Genomic DNA, 15292 nt, shown 5'->3' on the forward strand with positions numbered 1-15292 from the left:
TATTAGTAATGTAAAAATATCTAGGGTCAGTGATGGAACACACAAAACCAAAGATCCAGTGACAAAGTCAAGAAAGCATGTCATATCTTTTGTTGCGATCACGATGGATGTGACTTACGCAAGATCATATTAGCTTTAGAAGTTAATTTATCAAATTTACCTCCCTTAGAAAATTCTTATTTGACTACTACTACCAAAGGTAAAAGAGATCATCTTGGATTTGGGGCTGACAAACTATTTTTTGAGAAAGATAAGGCACCAACAATAGTTATTAATGAGAAGAACCCTAGGTCCACGGATAAAATGTTTCAAAGTTAAAATCTTGAGTTTGGTTCAGTTTATGTGCATTGAACTTTCATCATATACGTTAATTAGGAATCTTGTGTAAATTCATTCAGCACTTTAGGAGAACTCTTGTTTAATTAGTTAATAATTTTTCTGGAAAATTACCAATTATTGTGATATTGTTGGTTTCTTGTTACTCCTTAGTTTTGCTATTGAGTTTTTTCGTTGATGCTTGCACATGTCTTTGTTTTGTTTAGTAAGAAATTGTAGATCAATAATTATATAGGCAATTGTCTCACCAACTCCTTGTTTCTGTACGTGAGGGAAACTCTATGTGGCTCTCCCAAAGAAATTGTATAAGCAAAGAAAGTGGCAATGAAGAAGCTGGAAATTATAGCTTTGAAAGACCAGAAGAAAATGATGCCCTCCAGATAATTGTTGTTATCTTTTCACACATAAGGGTTTTAACCTCTGAAAATAAAACCTCTCCAAAATATCATTTTTTAATACATATGTTAACTTAACTTATTAACTATAATGTTTATATGTCACGCCATGTAATCAAAATTAATATTTTTTTAGAATTTTTAACAACATTAGTTTTTTATATGATAGAACAATTCTTAAGGGACTAATATGTAATAGTTTTTTTTAGCTAAAAGAGGAAAACAAAATATTAAATTAAGTTAAGGATTTTAAGATTAATTATGCCAAAAAAGACATTATAATTTTGCCAAACTAATTGAAAATTCAATTAATTGGACATGAAAAAAAATTTAGGAAAAAGAAAACATTATAGTTGCTTTTTCCAAATTAAAAGAATTTAGTTGGAAATTTAAATTATTGGACAAGAAATATCCCCCCGAGTTGGGGGCAAATATGTATTTTTCATAACCATTAATTCTCGTATATTTAATTATTATATATTTTATAAATCAAATTAAAAAATATTTATTCTAGTTGATTAATAATTAATATAATAATATGTTACAACTAATTAATCACCCCATAAATAAAATTTTGTACAATTTTCTACTTCGCTAATGTGATTTCCTAAGTGTTTATTTAAACACACATCAATTAAAATATATCATCTATATTTGAACACATGAAAAATTTATATATTTAAACACAAACAAAAATATATCATATATATTTGAACACATGAAAATTTTATATATTTAAACACAAACAAGTGTTCTAAGCAATAAAAAAATTATAAAAAAAATAAAAAAAAAAACTCATAAAATAAGATCAACTATATATGGATTTGTATATCATTTCTGTGTCACAAAATTATTTGGTATTCAAACAATGAAATGAATCCTGAATCCTCTGCCATACATGCCTGTTGCAAATTTACAAAAGAACAAGTCAAAGAATTTTGGAACTCCAGTGGAATGCAATAAAAGTATTTCTTTTGTAACTATATATGTAATTCCATTTGATTTTCTAAGCCCCTAGGAAATATACAACTCAACTCAACTCAACTCATCAATGAAACAATATTTGATACTAATCTCTTATTTATGAATGATACTAATCTCTGAATGACAAGAACTCAGTAACTGACATTTACTTTGTTTTTCCTCATTTCTCAGAAACTCTCATCTTTTCAACAATGTGCCGACCCTTTTCTTCGATGTTCCGCTTCTTTTCTTCAAATTTCTCGCTCATTTTCCTTCGCAAATCAAACATCTTTTCCCTTTTTCCAATTTTCTTCGGTTTTGAATCATCCTGTTGAATCGAACTCGGACTGGTAGACCTATCCGGCACCACACTATTGGAAGGTGAACTGCAAACAGAAACATCATCCGTCTTCTCTTCACTAGCTTCATTGCTGCCACTTTCTAATAAAGGCGTACAAAGATCTTTCAAGTCACTAGTTTCTTCTTGTTGGCCACTTTCTAATAAAGGTTTTGTAAATTCTTCCAAACTTTTGCTATTCCTTAATGCTGCTGAAATAGAAGATATCGACGAAATTGCCAGAGAATCTGATTTCCTAGAATCACTTTTCCAGAACTTTTGTTGTTTCAGTTCTGGACCATCAGTTGAGGTCCTTGCACTAGTTTCATTACTGGTATCTGTTGAGTGAGCTTTTCCAACAGTATCAATTGAATTTGAAGTTTCACTCCCAGATTCTGGGTTGATCCATATAAACGGAGCAACACTACGAGGAACCCAATCATCTTTTTCTGCTAGCATCCATTGAATGCTTATATTTTCACTATTTGGGAGCACTAGCGTGTCCCGAATCGCTGCCTGCGGAAGAGAAATAAACATAAATATTTATAGAAACAATTTATGATACCTTCATAACTTAACGAAAAGGGAACGGTTGTATGTACCTTGAGTCGACTGATTAGGAACATTGCAATGTGCGTATTAGTAATCTTGTGTTCTCCAACAGATGATTCCAAGTTTAAGTCTATATCAGGCATAAATGTGAAACCATACCACAGTTGATCGGAGGGTGGTGGCTTTATTAGAACTCGCAATGTCCCTTTAAGGGATGCTACCCTTATTGCCAAAGAGATAGGAACCTTTTGATAATAAACAAATCCATTAATTTGAGAACAACACAGCATTAGCTATTTATTAGCAGAACTAACACTTCTGAATGAATACATGTAATTACATGCAAGCACTTCTATTTTCTTAAATTATTATCGTCGTCTATGTTGATGTCAGTGTCTGTGTCACTGCTTTATAGTTCAAATATTTCTCTTTACATCTATCCACCACACGAAAGATGTAACATAAAAAACAATTCAAATAGTCTCGCATAAAAGTTCGTGTTTTTGACATGATAACCAAGTTCATACAAGTCCAAACCATAGGTCATAATTATATAGCTGACAAAAATGCAGGGGAAAAAGAAACCAATGGAAAAAGCGGAGAGAAAAATAAAGAAACGGCACCTGTGAAACATGCTTGGCAACAGAATTTAACATAGATTTCCATCTTGAAGAAGGTGCGTTGCTCTTTGACTTCTTTGGCACATCTGCAAAGGAAAAATTGACATCATCCATTTGAATGCCTTATAATAGGACTTATATCTAGATATGAGGATAGCTTGTCTACACGAGTGTAGAAGAGAAATACAGAACTAAAAAAATTTTGATAAGGTATCCAATAGGAAAACAAGACCAAAAAAACTGTTGAAAACCACAAGATTTCATTTCCAATGTCATAAACATACAAAAAAAAAATTGTAACTAAAGAAAACAAGGAACAAAAAACTAAAATCTCATAAGATACAATAGGTGGTAACAGAAGGAATCTTGGAAGGCCCTGCCATCACCAAAAGTGCCAAAAGAATTACAGTATAACATGCTTCAAAACTTTTGTCGTCTCTTTTAAAAACAAAAACATGTGAATGGTTTTTTTTTTACCGAAATATGCTTCATGCAAGAGCTCTTTGAGAGAGGCAGGGATTGAACTCTTGACCTTTCAGTCAGAGGCTCTAATACATCATGAAAGATAAATCATTCTAAAAGCTTGAGTTTTTAAATGAAGGCTCACAAATGGTTAGCACTACGATTTTCATCAACTCCATTTTAGCAGGAGAAAAATCAAGTTCAAAGATAACAAACAACTACATAGAGAAAATACACAAGTAGTGGAATGTGATAGAACTTACGTACTTAATTGCTTATCTTTCATTCCTTCTGCAAGACCTAATTGCTTCCAGTCACCATCTTCTTTAGGCTCTTGCAAATCTTTCGTTCCTTCGGCAAGACCTAATTGCTTATCAAAATATCCAAAATCTTGAAGAATATCTGATGGGACAGACCCAACGTTGCTTGACTCGGGATTTGAGCCCTCTTTCTCTAGTTCACGAACTTCTAGCCTTGTTTCAATTTCTAATATTGCACTTCCAGAATATTCAATGTCAACCTCTAAGGCGCATACCTCACTCATTTCCATCGGAAGAACCCTCATCCCAATGATACAGGGTGGAACGTTCCCCAAGTTGATGTCTGTACAGATGACTTCACCGACATAAGCAGGAGTTCTCATGTTGGACAACGTCCTCTGTAAAAAAAAATAGAGAAGACCATAATAAATTACCATAACAAAATGAAGCTTTCAATATGATTACTCCTTAAATAGAGTTTGATGGACCAAAATGACGCAGGCTAGCAGTTAAACTGCCAACATATACCCTTAACGTGTTAAACTAAATAAGTACTACTCATTAGTATTCAGCTTATACCTATCAACTTAAGTTTCTGGAACAATTGGCAATGGAAATAGTAGCTTAAAGGACGACATACTCTTCATCCAGGGTCCAATATGGATGAGTTAGTATATTAATATCAATTTAACAAAGCAACAAACTAACATAGAGTAGACAAATTGAATGTTAGCCAAAATAATTCTCATCTAATGTAAAGATGATTAAAAAAACATTCCTGTGGGAAAATCTTAAACCTGAATTCTTTCTTGTACAGATTTCTTCATTTCCTCATTGCCTTTGATATCAAAAAAGAGTCGGGAAATCAACAAATTCCAACATAATGTTCCTTCATCAATACCAAACTTTTCATCGGTGTCAGAACAGACAGAAAATTGACTTTGGCTTCTTGAATGAGACAATGTTGAAAATTGATTTTGGCTTCCTGAATGAGACAATGTTGAAAATTGACTTTGGCTTCCTGAATGAGACAATGTTGAAGATTGGCTTCCTGAATGAGACAATACTGAAGATGATAGTGGAGCATCGTCTGACAATGAACTTTTCAAATGATTAGCTGCTGCAGCATTTTTCATTAAGCTAGTGGCTAAAACTGCATCTTGACAAGCACGAAGCTTGTCAGCTTTCTTTTTATCTTCACGGCCTGACATTGAAGTCGAACCTGATTTGCTATCTAAACCAACACGAGAACTTTTCCTTGTAATTTTTTTCAAAAATTGACGGACCTTTGAGGAAGAGCCATCTGTCTTAGTAGCCCTTTCTATTGCCTCAACACTTGTTCCTACTGATGGTTTCATATAAGAATGATATTCAGTATTTAACAATGTTAGATAACTACGAAACTCTTCTTGCAATTGGGAAAACCATTTGAGTTTTTCTCTCTCATTGCATGAGGCCATTCGAAGGGCCTTACACCATGCCTCTTTCTCGGATGAAGTCTCAAGATATATGTAAAGAGTTTTGCTTCCATGGTATATCACAGAGGTCTTGTTTTCCACTTTGATAGGGAACTTTTTTGCCCTATAAAATTCATTACCAATCAAATAAGAACATGCAGTACCTAATTTCCATAGCTAATCATTAAGGGCATAATAAAATAATTCATATCCATAATCATTCGATATATGATGCTTAAGTCAAATCACAACAACAACAACAACAACCAAGCCTTATCCCCACTAAGTTGGGCTGACATGGATCAAACGAAGCCATAATGTTCTGTCATATATCATATTTCTATCAAACATGTTAACCTCTAGGTCTTCCTAGGCCTCGAGCTATACCAAGTTACTTTTTCTTTGGAATGCATGCAGGGCATAAAGGAAATGCGATATATCCATTCTAAATCTAAAACTAGGGAATGTTTAAAAGAAGCCCATTTCTCAGCAATTTTAGAATCAGGGTTGTATTATACCTTTCTATAGACATATACTTTAATATTATCAAGACCCAACCAAATAACTAAAACTAGTATTCTAGAAGTTCCCCTGAAGAAGCCAAAGGAATCAACCATAAAGAATCACAAATTAAAGTAAACAAATCAATCTTAAAAATAGTGAAGTCCACAAATCACAAATCAAAGTCACATAAACATAATGCAAATGGAAACAACACCAAAAGAAAAACATTTCCCACTTCACAACATTACCATTTTTTTGTAGGAAGGCTTGTGGCAGAAACAGCTTCAACAATGCATCCCTTGAGTTGAATGGTTGTATCCAATCCATCAGGTTCAGTGAGAACAACTGACTGATGTTTGATTTTACCATACTTCCTAACAGGAGAAGCCTCAAAAAGTTCTTTTTTCTTTTTCACCTCTTTTGATGATCTTTCCACAAAGTACTTTGAAACTTTTTCTGGTTCTAAAACCCAAACCACACCCTGAAGAAAGCCAAAGCCAAACCGAAATCCAATATCAATGACATGAACAATCTGAAACACACAAAATAACCAAATAATAAAATACTAAAAAAATTTGCTATCTTAGTTGACTCTACTACAGAATGAGGGTTTCACAAAAAAAAATGGGGAAGTTTGTGGAAGAATCAAAGTTACCTCTTTTTTGAAAGAATGTTGAGAATCATCAAATTGTAAACTATTACTACTACCAATTCGGGTTATTGATGAAATTTTGTCTCTATCACTGTTAATCTTGCAACGCAGTCGTTTAAGGATCCACAAAAAAACAAGAAATTCAACAGCAACAACAACAACCACACCAAGAAGAAACCCAAAGAAGATGAAAGCAGAAACCATAACCATTTCACAGACCTTCAAATGTTGGAATTTGTTGAAATATGATGTTAGACCTACCCAGAAGAGGGAAAGAATAAAGATTGGATTTTTGAAGATACCCAGAAGTTGAAAATGGAATCAGATACTAAGAAACAATAATAGTGCTGGAGAATCAGTTTCTTTCTTTGTTGTTTCTTCGTGAAGTTGTTGAATTGAATATTTGTTAGAAGGAAAGAGAGGGAGAGAAAGAGGGGTTTGTGTTTGTTTGGATTGATGGGGACATGGGTTGACGTGATTGGGTAATTTCTGAATGGAATTTTGAGTTTGGGTTTGCATGAAATGTTGCAATTGGGACAAAGAATGAGTGGGAGGGGAAATTTTAGCGGTTTGATAATGAATGGAAACTAAATTATCTTCTTTTTTAAGAGCTTTATATTATAAATTAATTGTTCTCCTTCTTTATAAAGATGCTAAAACGGATCCGGTCCGTCGAGCATATTTGTTTTATGCGCACATTTTTGCTGGTGAATTAAAGTTTTAGACTCGCATCATCTATCATATCTGTTTTATTTCACCGCATTTTTTCGGGCTTTTTCGAGTGTGAACATTAATATAAAAAAATTCAATTTTTAGATTAAAAATGTGCAATGCCCGCAATCCTGTCTCGTCCCTCCTTCATTTTTTACGAGGTGGACCAACATTTTAGGCTCACGCCTTGAAAAATGCCTAGCTCGCTCTGTCCCATTTTCTTACGGGCTTTTGAGGGGTGGACCTAAATCGGACGGACATGCTCGTTTGTCACCCTTATTTGTTGGACAAGTTTATAATATCTGACTCATTATACATACATAATTGGTTTCCTTCTTTTATCGCTTGGATAACTAAATTGTAGGTTCAAGTATGTTGTGAAAACAATGTCGAAATTACAAAATATAATTGATTTCTTGATCGATAAGAAACCCACAAAGGTAGAAAGGAAGAAAAAGAACATAATGAAATTGGTAATAAATTGTTATTATTTACTTTCTCTTTGAAACAAGATTACAAGTGTTATAGAATAGTAAATAATCTCTCTCACCCTAATTAGGATTTGCTTTATGCAATGATGGAAAACTAGTATGCTATTTATAAGAAAACTAACACACTAAACTAATGGGCTTTTACACATAAGCTCATTACACAAGCTAACTTAGAGAACAAGCTAACTTAAACAATTTAGCATAACAAACAGGCCCAATTTGACATGCTAACAATCCTAGCATACTTTGACTACAACATGTGAGCAGACTTCGACGACATGCTAAGGTCCTGTCGAATTGTTGAACCAATAAGCTCTCATTCAATCATACTAAAGTTTGATCCAATATCTCATAAATCTTCATATTGGAACAAACTCTATAACATCAAGGGAACAAACTAGCTTTCTTCATGCAGCTTTATCAATTGCATACAGTGGTTATCATGAAGAGACTTCATCTCATCATCCATGGCCTTCAGTCATTCAGTCTTATTTCGACTCCTCATAACTTCCTTATAGTCTCTAGATTCTTTATCTAGAACCTCACTTGCAGAGATTAAGGCATAAGCTATGAGATCTGCATACTCAAGTCTTTGAGGTGGCTTGATAACTCTTTTTGGCATATCTCTTGTCAATAGGTAGTCATCGACATTTTCCTTAACTTCTTCAGTATCTTGTGCTTCTTCTTCGACTTGATTAGGATATGCAATTCAGCATCGACATGCTCCACCTCAACAGGAATATCTTCACGTTCATGCTCTTCTTCAGATATTTATGCACTTTGACTAACGTCATCAATTTTCTTGAAAGTCATCTCAGCTTCATTGAAAACTATATCTTGACTGGTGATACACCTCTTATGACGTGGCTCTAGGCACCATAGCTTATAAGCTTTGACTCCTTCATGGTATCCCATGAACATGCATCTCAGAGCTCTAGGTTCGACCTTGTCTTGCCTAATATGAGCATAGGCTATGCAGCCAAATACTCTAAGTTTATCAAAATCTGGTGGATGTCCCGACCAAACTTCTTCAGGTGTCTTCATATCTAATACAGTCGAAGGACATCTATTTATCATATATGATGTTTGTCGAAATAGTCTCTGCCCAAAACACCTTCTTTAACCCAGCACGGGTTAGCGTGTATCTAAATCTTTATTAAATGGTTCGATTGTTGGATTAAACCTTTCAGCCAAACCATTTTGTTCGGGAGTACCTGCAGTAGTTTTATGTCATGCAATACCAGAGGCTGCACAAAAACTATTGAACGCCTCATTGAAAAATTCAAGGACATAGTCAACCTTCTCGGTTAGAAGATCTATGATGTTCCCAAAATTGGCTCTAAACTTGTTGTCTTTGAGAGCTACGACCTTTGAGCAGATGACCTTTAATGAACTGATGTTGGGACTCTTGAAGCGGAAAGTAGAGGTGTTTTTCCTTGTTGAAGTATCCATGATTATGTCGGAAAATAGTCTTGTAATTCTGCGTTCGAACAAACAGAAATTTTAAGAGCTTTGCTTATTATTTTGATGATGAATGAATGTATGAATGAATGATTGGTTTATTATTTCCATGGGATTTTAGGCATGGGTTCATGGTTTTGGACCATCGTGATGAAGCATGGAGTTAATAATGACTGCTTAGTAAACCAAGGTTCTCGCTTTGTGTGATCTAAGGCTTTTGGAAAATTGGGTATAAGACACTGCCCCTAGAGTCATGGACTTCCTTGACTGTCATCCGCTTATGTAAATTTACTTGTCAGACGATTGCTCCATCAAAGTCATTTACTCTAAGTGAGATCTCCGTATCGACCCTTACGAGGAAGGCACCTCGGTGGCCTATACTACGCGACCATCGGTCTAGGCTAGTTATAGTTTAAAGGTTCTAAAATGGGTCTTAGGGTCATTGACTCTAGTAAAAGAAAAGATGCTTACGCCTAAAGCATGACGGTCATCAATACCCTTAAGAGAATCTACCACTAAGTGAGATTCTCGTACGACCCTAACAAGGAAGGCACCTCGCGAATCAATACTACTCAACCTCTCTTATCCCATGCAAAACTCTCAGACTCGGACGAAGAGTCTTTCACACAAGGTTTTTCTTTACAATCATTATTGCTTCCAAAATTCTTCGTCATAAAGCCAAAGTTTCATACCAACAGTCAAAAAATATGTACAGGTTAGCAACAAAAGCAATATACATATAAAAAGTAAATAATAGATAAATATCCACATGCGTAAAAGAGGAAACAACACAAACTAAGCTAGACTTGCTTAGGGAAAAACCATACTTCTCAGCAGAGTCGCCAACTATCGCTACCGGGATTTCACAATAATGAAACTGGGACTAAAGAGATGCCAAAGAGAAGCAAGATTAGAAGAGTCGCCGTGAAATTTTATTTAGTTTACCTCTATCGGAGAAGAGAGGGGAAATGGTCGATAAAACCCTCGGAAAAAAGATGCACACGAGAAGCGTTCAAAGAGAATAAGGAATCAGTCTCGCAACCGAGATTTGGGTTCGGAAGTCGGTTACGCAAGGGAAAAGTATTAGCACCCCTTACGTCCATGGTACTCCATGGGAACCATTTGGGTTGTTTTACATACATGGGGATTTATCTATCATTGTTTTATTTTCAAAATAATGTGTGTGAAAAAAGGGGGTGTTTTTGTTATTATAGTTCTCGTCAAGGATTGGGACCCTCGTGTCTACGTATCACTCATTCGGGGATGAGGAATCAGAGCTCCGTAGTTCGGAGTAGAAAATGTTTATGTGTTGGTTGATTTTACCTTCGAGAAAAGGGTTTTCGGGATGATGCCCTAAGGCACAAAAATGAGTTTGATGAGTTGTATTGTTTTTACCTTGAATAAGGGTTTTATGAAAGAATGTTTGTGATTATATTGCACTAAAGTCTATGGATGGAGGCAATTATTCTAAACAACAAGTCAAGCGTCTTACGTCCAAAATAATCAGAGTAAGGGTAGGAATGCTCCATTCTTACTCATTCTCCACCACTTAAGGCTCATGGCGCACAATAATAACCTTAATTATTAAGTGTTTTGAATTTGATTATGAAAATGTCACTTGACGTTGAATCAAGGGTTTGGTTTATTTGATTATGAAATTTGGCTTATGCAAGATGAATGCAAAGTAACCAACAAGAAATTAAAGGGTCTCATTGTAAGGTAGCCCAAGATAAAGTCTTTTTTGTGTGTAAAGGTGACCTAAGTTAAACAAAGGATAATGGTCTTAAAAACATGTCCCCCTAAGATGGTGTCATGATGTCATTCTTACAACATACAAATAAGTTACGAATAAAATCCAACATTTACAAAGTATCACAAAGAATAATGAAAAGGCCTCCAAGCCAAGGTCCTAAGATGAAATCCTCTAAGTCCAAGTTGATTAAGAGTGGAGTGAATATTTTTGGTCTTATCATTTTATCATGTTTTTGTTGTTTTTAATGTATGATGACAATAAAATAAATAACAAGTAAATAAACATGCATGATGAGTTTGTACAATGATGATGGTAATGAGTACTTGAATGTAAAGGATGACATAAAAGTAAATTACAAGATAAAGAATGACAATATCACGATAATAATGGTTAGTGGATATAAATGACATAAAACAAATAATAAGTCAATAGTACCAAAATCACAATAACAAAGGTTAATGATAAACAAAGATAGTGAAGTAAAATTAGTGGTTAGTAATATGTACAAAATGAACATTTTTTAGGACTATTTTCCATAGGTCAAAAAGATTCAAATATGACACATTAAAGGATAGTTTATCATTGATGCAAAATATTGAAGATGATTAAAAAATCAACTAACAATAGATTTGCAGTAAAGAAAGTTATGTAACCCTAAGTCCTTATATCAATATTTTAAAAAATTATGATTTGTTCTCTTTCTTTTGTTTTTATTCCTCTTTTATTTAGCAAGATAGGAAGATAGTAAATAAATTAACATAATGTAAATGATATAGTTAGATAACAATAATCATAAACATAAAGTACTTGAAATAAAGTGAATAATAAAATAAATTGAAAGGAAGTAAAGTGCAATAATGTAAATGTTAGGAGTTAGTAGATAATGAACATAAACATAAAGTACATGAAATAAAATTGACAATAAAATAAATTGCAATGAATTAAAGTGCAATAATATAAATGTTAGAAGTTAGTAGTTAGTGGTTAGTAGAATAACAATAAGAAAATGGTTTCATCTATGCATCAAATGACTCAAATATGGTTGAAATAGAGGCAATCTATCAATGCCTCAAAGTATCATGAATGATCTAATGATCAATCATTAATAGGTTTGAAACATTAAAGATTTAATCAACCCTAAACAACCATGGTCATGATCTAATAGACCTCATTAACCAAACAAATGTAACAACAAATGAATAATAAAAGTAAATGATAACAAACACAAAGCAACCACAAAAGGTGAACAAAAAGATAGTAAGAGCAAAAAAATCTCAAAAAAAGTGTGTAAACCAAAGTTAATCATTTTTTGCAAGCTTGAATCTAAATCATCTCAAAAGACCAACCAAAAACAATCAACCATTTTTTAATCAAAAACAGAACCACAAAGTTAACAAGTTTAAGCTAAAATCATTACCCCAAAAATGTGAAAAAAGCAAGGTTGAAATGGTGTTAAGCTTGAACGTGAAGCAATGGGTTTGGGATGAAAATATTTATGGTGGAAGCTTAGTAAATGGGTTGAATTATGAGTGTTAGAGAGTGGGAAATTTTGAGGAAAAAATGTGAAATGGAAAAAAGTTGGTGGGGGTGACTTTTGGGAGAGAAATTTTTATTTTATTTTATTTAGATTTGGAGAAGAGGGGGTTGGATGATATTTTTTCAGAATTTTGGGGGGCTAGAAAGCATGAAAAATGAGGGGGAATAATGCATCTATTTATAGGGAAAGCAAGTGGATAAGTGGGGGAAACCAAAAGCACTTTGTGTAAAAAATAGACTTAGTGTTGTTGTTTCCGCAGTGGAAATCGATTTCCCTTTTTTTTTTAAGTGTAAAATCCATGTCTTGAGTCTATGCAATATGCCTTTGGTTATGAATGTTAATGTAATTATGATGATGGAGCCATGAATGTATGTATGTGTAATAAGATCATAGATAAGATGAAAGTTGTTTTGGGGTAGGGTGAATTTTGGGGTATGACAGTTGCCCCTATTTAATTTTCTCGGACCTGAATATATGGATAGCGACGCTTTCCAATGTGTTCAAGGTAAGAGAGGATTAAATATAATGGGAGTAACCAGAAATTTGCCCTGCCGGAGAATGTTAGGATTTGTTGGGGATTATGTGTGGTTATGCATGCAATGTGATGTATGCACCCTAAGTATCTTCTTAATGAGAAAACTTTGATGTCAAAACCCCAAGAAAAATTAAGGGAATAAAAATTCACTAGGGAATGAGAACAATGGTGACCACTCCTAGCAACGGTCGGGGAAAAACAACATGATGTTTCTTAGCAACGACGGGAACACCTAACATCTATTGGGGGTCAAACAAACGAATTCATTGATGATTCTTAGCAATGACTAGAATACCTGACTTAGTGGGGATGATAAATGATTTCAAATGATGATGTCTGGCGACGGCTGGAACATTTGAATCGGTTGGAGAGAAAAGACAAGGTACGGTGACGATTCTTAGCGACAGCTAGAATACCCGACTCTTGAGGGAAAAATAAGTTATTCAGTGGCGATTCTTAGCAACGGCTAGAATACTCGACTCGACTGGAGATACAACTTTTCATGAAGGTACAATGATGATTCTTAGCAACGGCTAAAATACCTGAAATCCGTTGGGAAGACCAAATAGTTCAGTGACGATTCTTAACAACGACTAGAATACCTGACTCTGCTGAGGAGAATACAGAAGTCAAGTGACGATTCCTAGCATTGGATAGAATACCTGACATCTGCTGGAGAAAATGAACTCAGTGATGATTCTTGGCTATGAATATCTGACTCGGCTTAGGGAATGAGCCTAAAATGCATCTAGTATGAAAAAGGAGAGTTCATTGATGATTCTCAACAACGGCTAAGAATACCCGACTCTACGGGGAAAGGGGAAAATGTGTTGATGACTTTCTAGGGATAGAAGAAGTACATTGATGTTTCTCAGTAATGGCTAGAATGCCTGACTCCTCTAGGGAAACTTGAAAATGAAACGAAACAGCTTAGTGACGATTCCCAGTAATGGTTGGAACGCGTGACTGTGCTTGGGAAATGTTTTGAGGATGAACGTTGATTTTATTGGGGAAAATTCCTAACAACGGATGGAAAATTCTGAACTCTAACGAGTTAATTTGAGTAAGTTAAGGAGATACTTATGATGTGATGTTATGTATGTCAATGCGTGTTTGGGCTTTCACGGGGAATATATGAAATGCAGGATTTGCAAGTTATGCCAAATATGATTGGGCTTTACGGAGGAGTGTATTTAGGGAATGCCAATGGTGATTGGGGTTAAAAAAAGGGTGATTGGGGAAAATGTACTGACTTTCTGGTATTTTGAGCAATTGGAGCTTGACGTCCAAGCAAGCGCTGAATGTAATATTTGAGAATTCCCGATGGGGAGAGAAATGATCGGCCTAGTCCAAAGAACTGTGTGGCGCCCTCGGGTTGCAAATTCCCAATGTGTTTTGATTACCTTTAGCAAATTTCTGAAAGAAATGTAATTTGATGTTGTCTCCCTTATAGTTTTTTTTAAAAGGGTCTTTTAATCGAAAATTTCCCATGTAATTTTATTTAGAAAAAAGTCATATTTCACAGACAAAGCAGGAAAAGTAAAAATATGGAGCACATGTGAGGGAGATGATTTTCATTGACAAATGGTCCCAAAAATAGGGAATTTGTACAAAGGAAAGCAATTCCTAAAAGAGGTGATTGTGAAAAGAAAATGATAATTGTAATGGCAATGAAACATCTCGGGTTTCCACCAAATTCTAACTCTACTATATCCTCTATGCCTTTGGTCGTCCTTTGATCTTGCTTTCATAAGGAGGGTGATAGGATTGACTTGATGGGGGACCCACATAATTGATTCGTCGGGAAATGAAGAAGGACTCCTTGCGGGATGCAGCCTCTTGCTCTTGTTAAATCCCTAACTTTTGCCTAGACTGCCCTTTCGGGTTTTCAGTCTACCAGGATACCCATTTTTGCATAAGTTGCCCTTTCGGGTTTTCAACATATCGGGCTTTCTCTTTTTTTTAAGCATAGTATCTTTTGATTGCATCCGCATTCACCGGGGATGGAAGATATTCACCATCCATAGTTGCAAGGATTAAGGCTCATCCGGAGAATACCTTTCTTACAACATACGGGCCTTCGTAGTTTGGCGTCTATTTTCCCCTTGGGTCAGTATGGATTGGGAGGATCTTTTTCAACACGAGGTCTCCGGCCTTTAGGCTGTGGGGGAAACCTTTTTGTCATGTGCCCTCTTGATGCGTTTTTGATAGAGTTGGTCGTGGCAGATGGATGCCAAACGCTTCTCATCAATGAGGTTTAGTTGGT

At 34.9% G+C, this 15292-nt stretch overlaps 1 protein-coding gene across 2 annotated transcripts; it reads right to left on the minus strand.

Annotated features, from left to right (window-relative positions):
* Nucleotides 1-1600: 1600 nt before the first annotated feature.
* Nucleotides 1601-7124, minus strand: LOC127131830 (uncharacterized). 2 transcript variants are annotated; one of them, XM_051060733.1, is made up of 7 exons: nt 6542-7124; nt 6135-6367; nt 4723-5506; nt 3933-4323; nt 3207-3289; nt 2634-2828; nt 1601-2547 (listed from the first exon to the last, which is right to left on the minus strand). In XM_051060733.1, the coding sequence occupies exons 1-7, from the start codon at nt 6746-6748 to the stop codon at nt 1876-1878; spliced, it is 2565 nt and encodes an 854-aa protein (XP_050916690.1). In that variant the 5' UTR covers nt 6749-7124; the 3' UTR covers nt 1601-1875. The 2 variants fall into 2 exon arrangements, with proteins under 2 accessions (XP_050916690.1, XP_050916684.1); XM_051060727.1 differs by having other exon boundaries at nt 6135-6418.
* Nucleotides 7125-15292: the final 8168 nt, after the last annotated feature.

This window comes from Lathyrus oleraceus, chromosome 1 (assembly GCF_024323335.1).
Source record: "Lathyrus oleraceus cultivar Zhongwan6 chromosome 1, CAAS_Psat_ZW6_1.0, whole genome shotgun sequence".
NCBI classification, from domain to species: domain Eukaryota; kingdom Viridiplantae; phylum Streptophyta; class Magnoliopsida; order Fabales; family Fabaceae; genus Lathyrus; species Lathyrus oleraceus.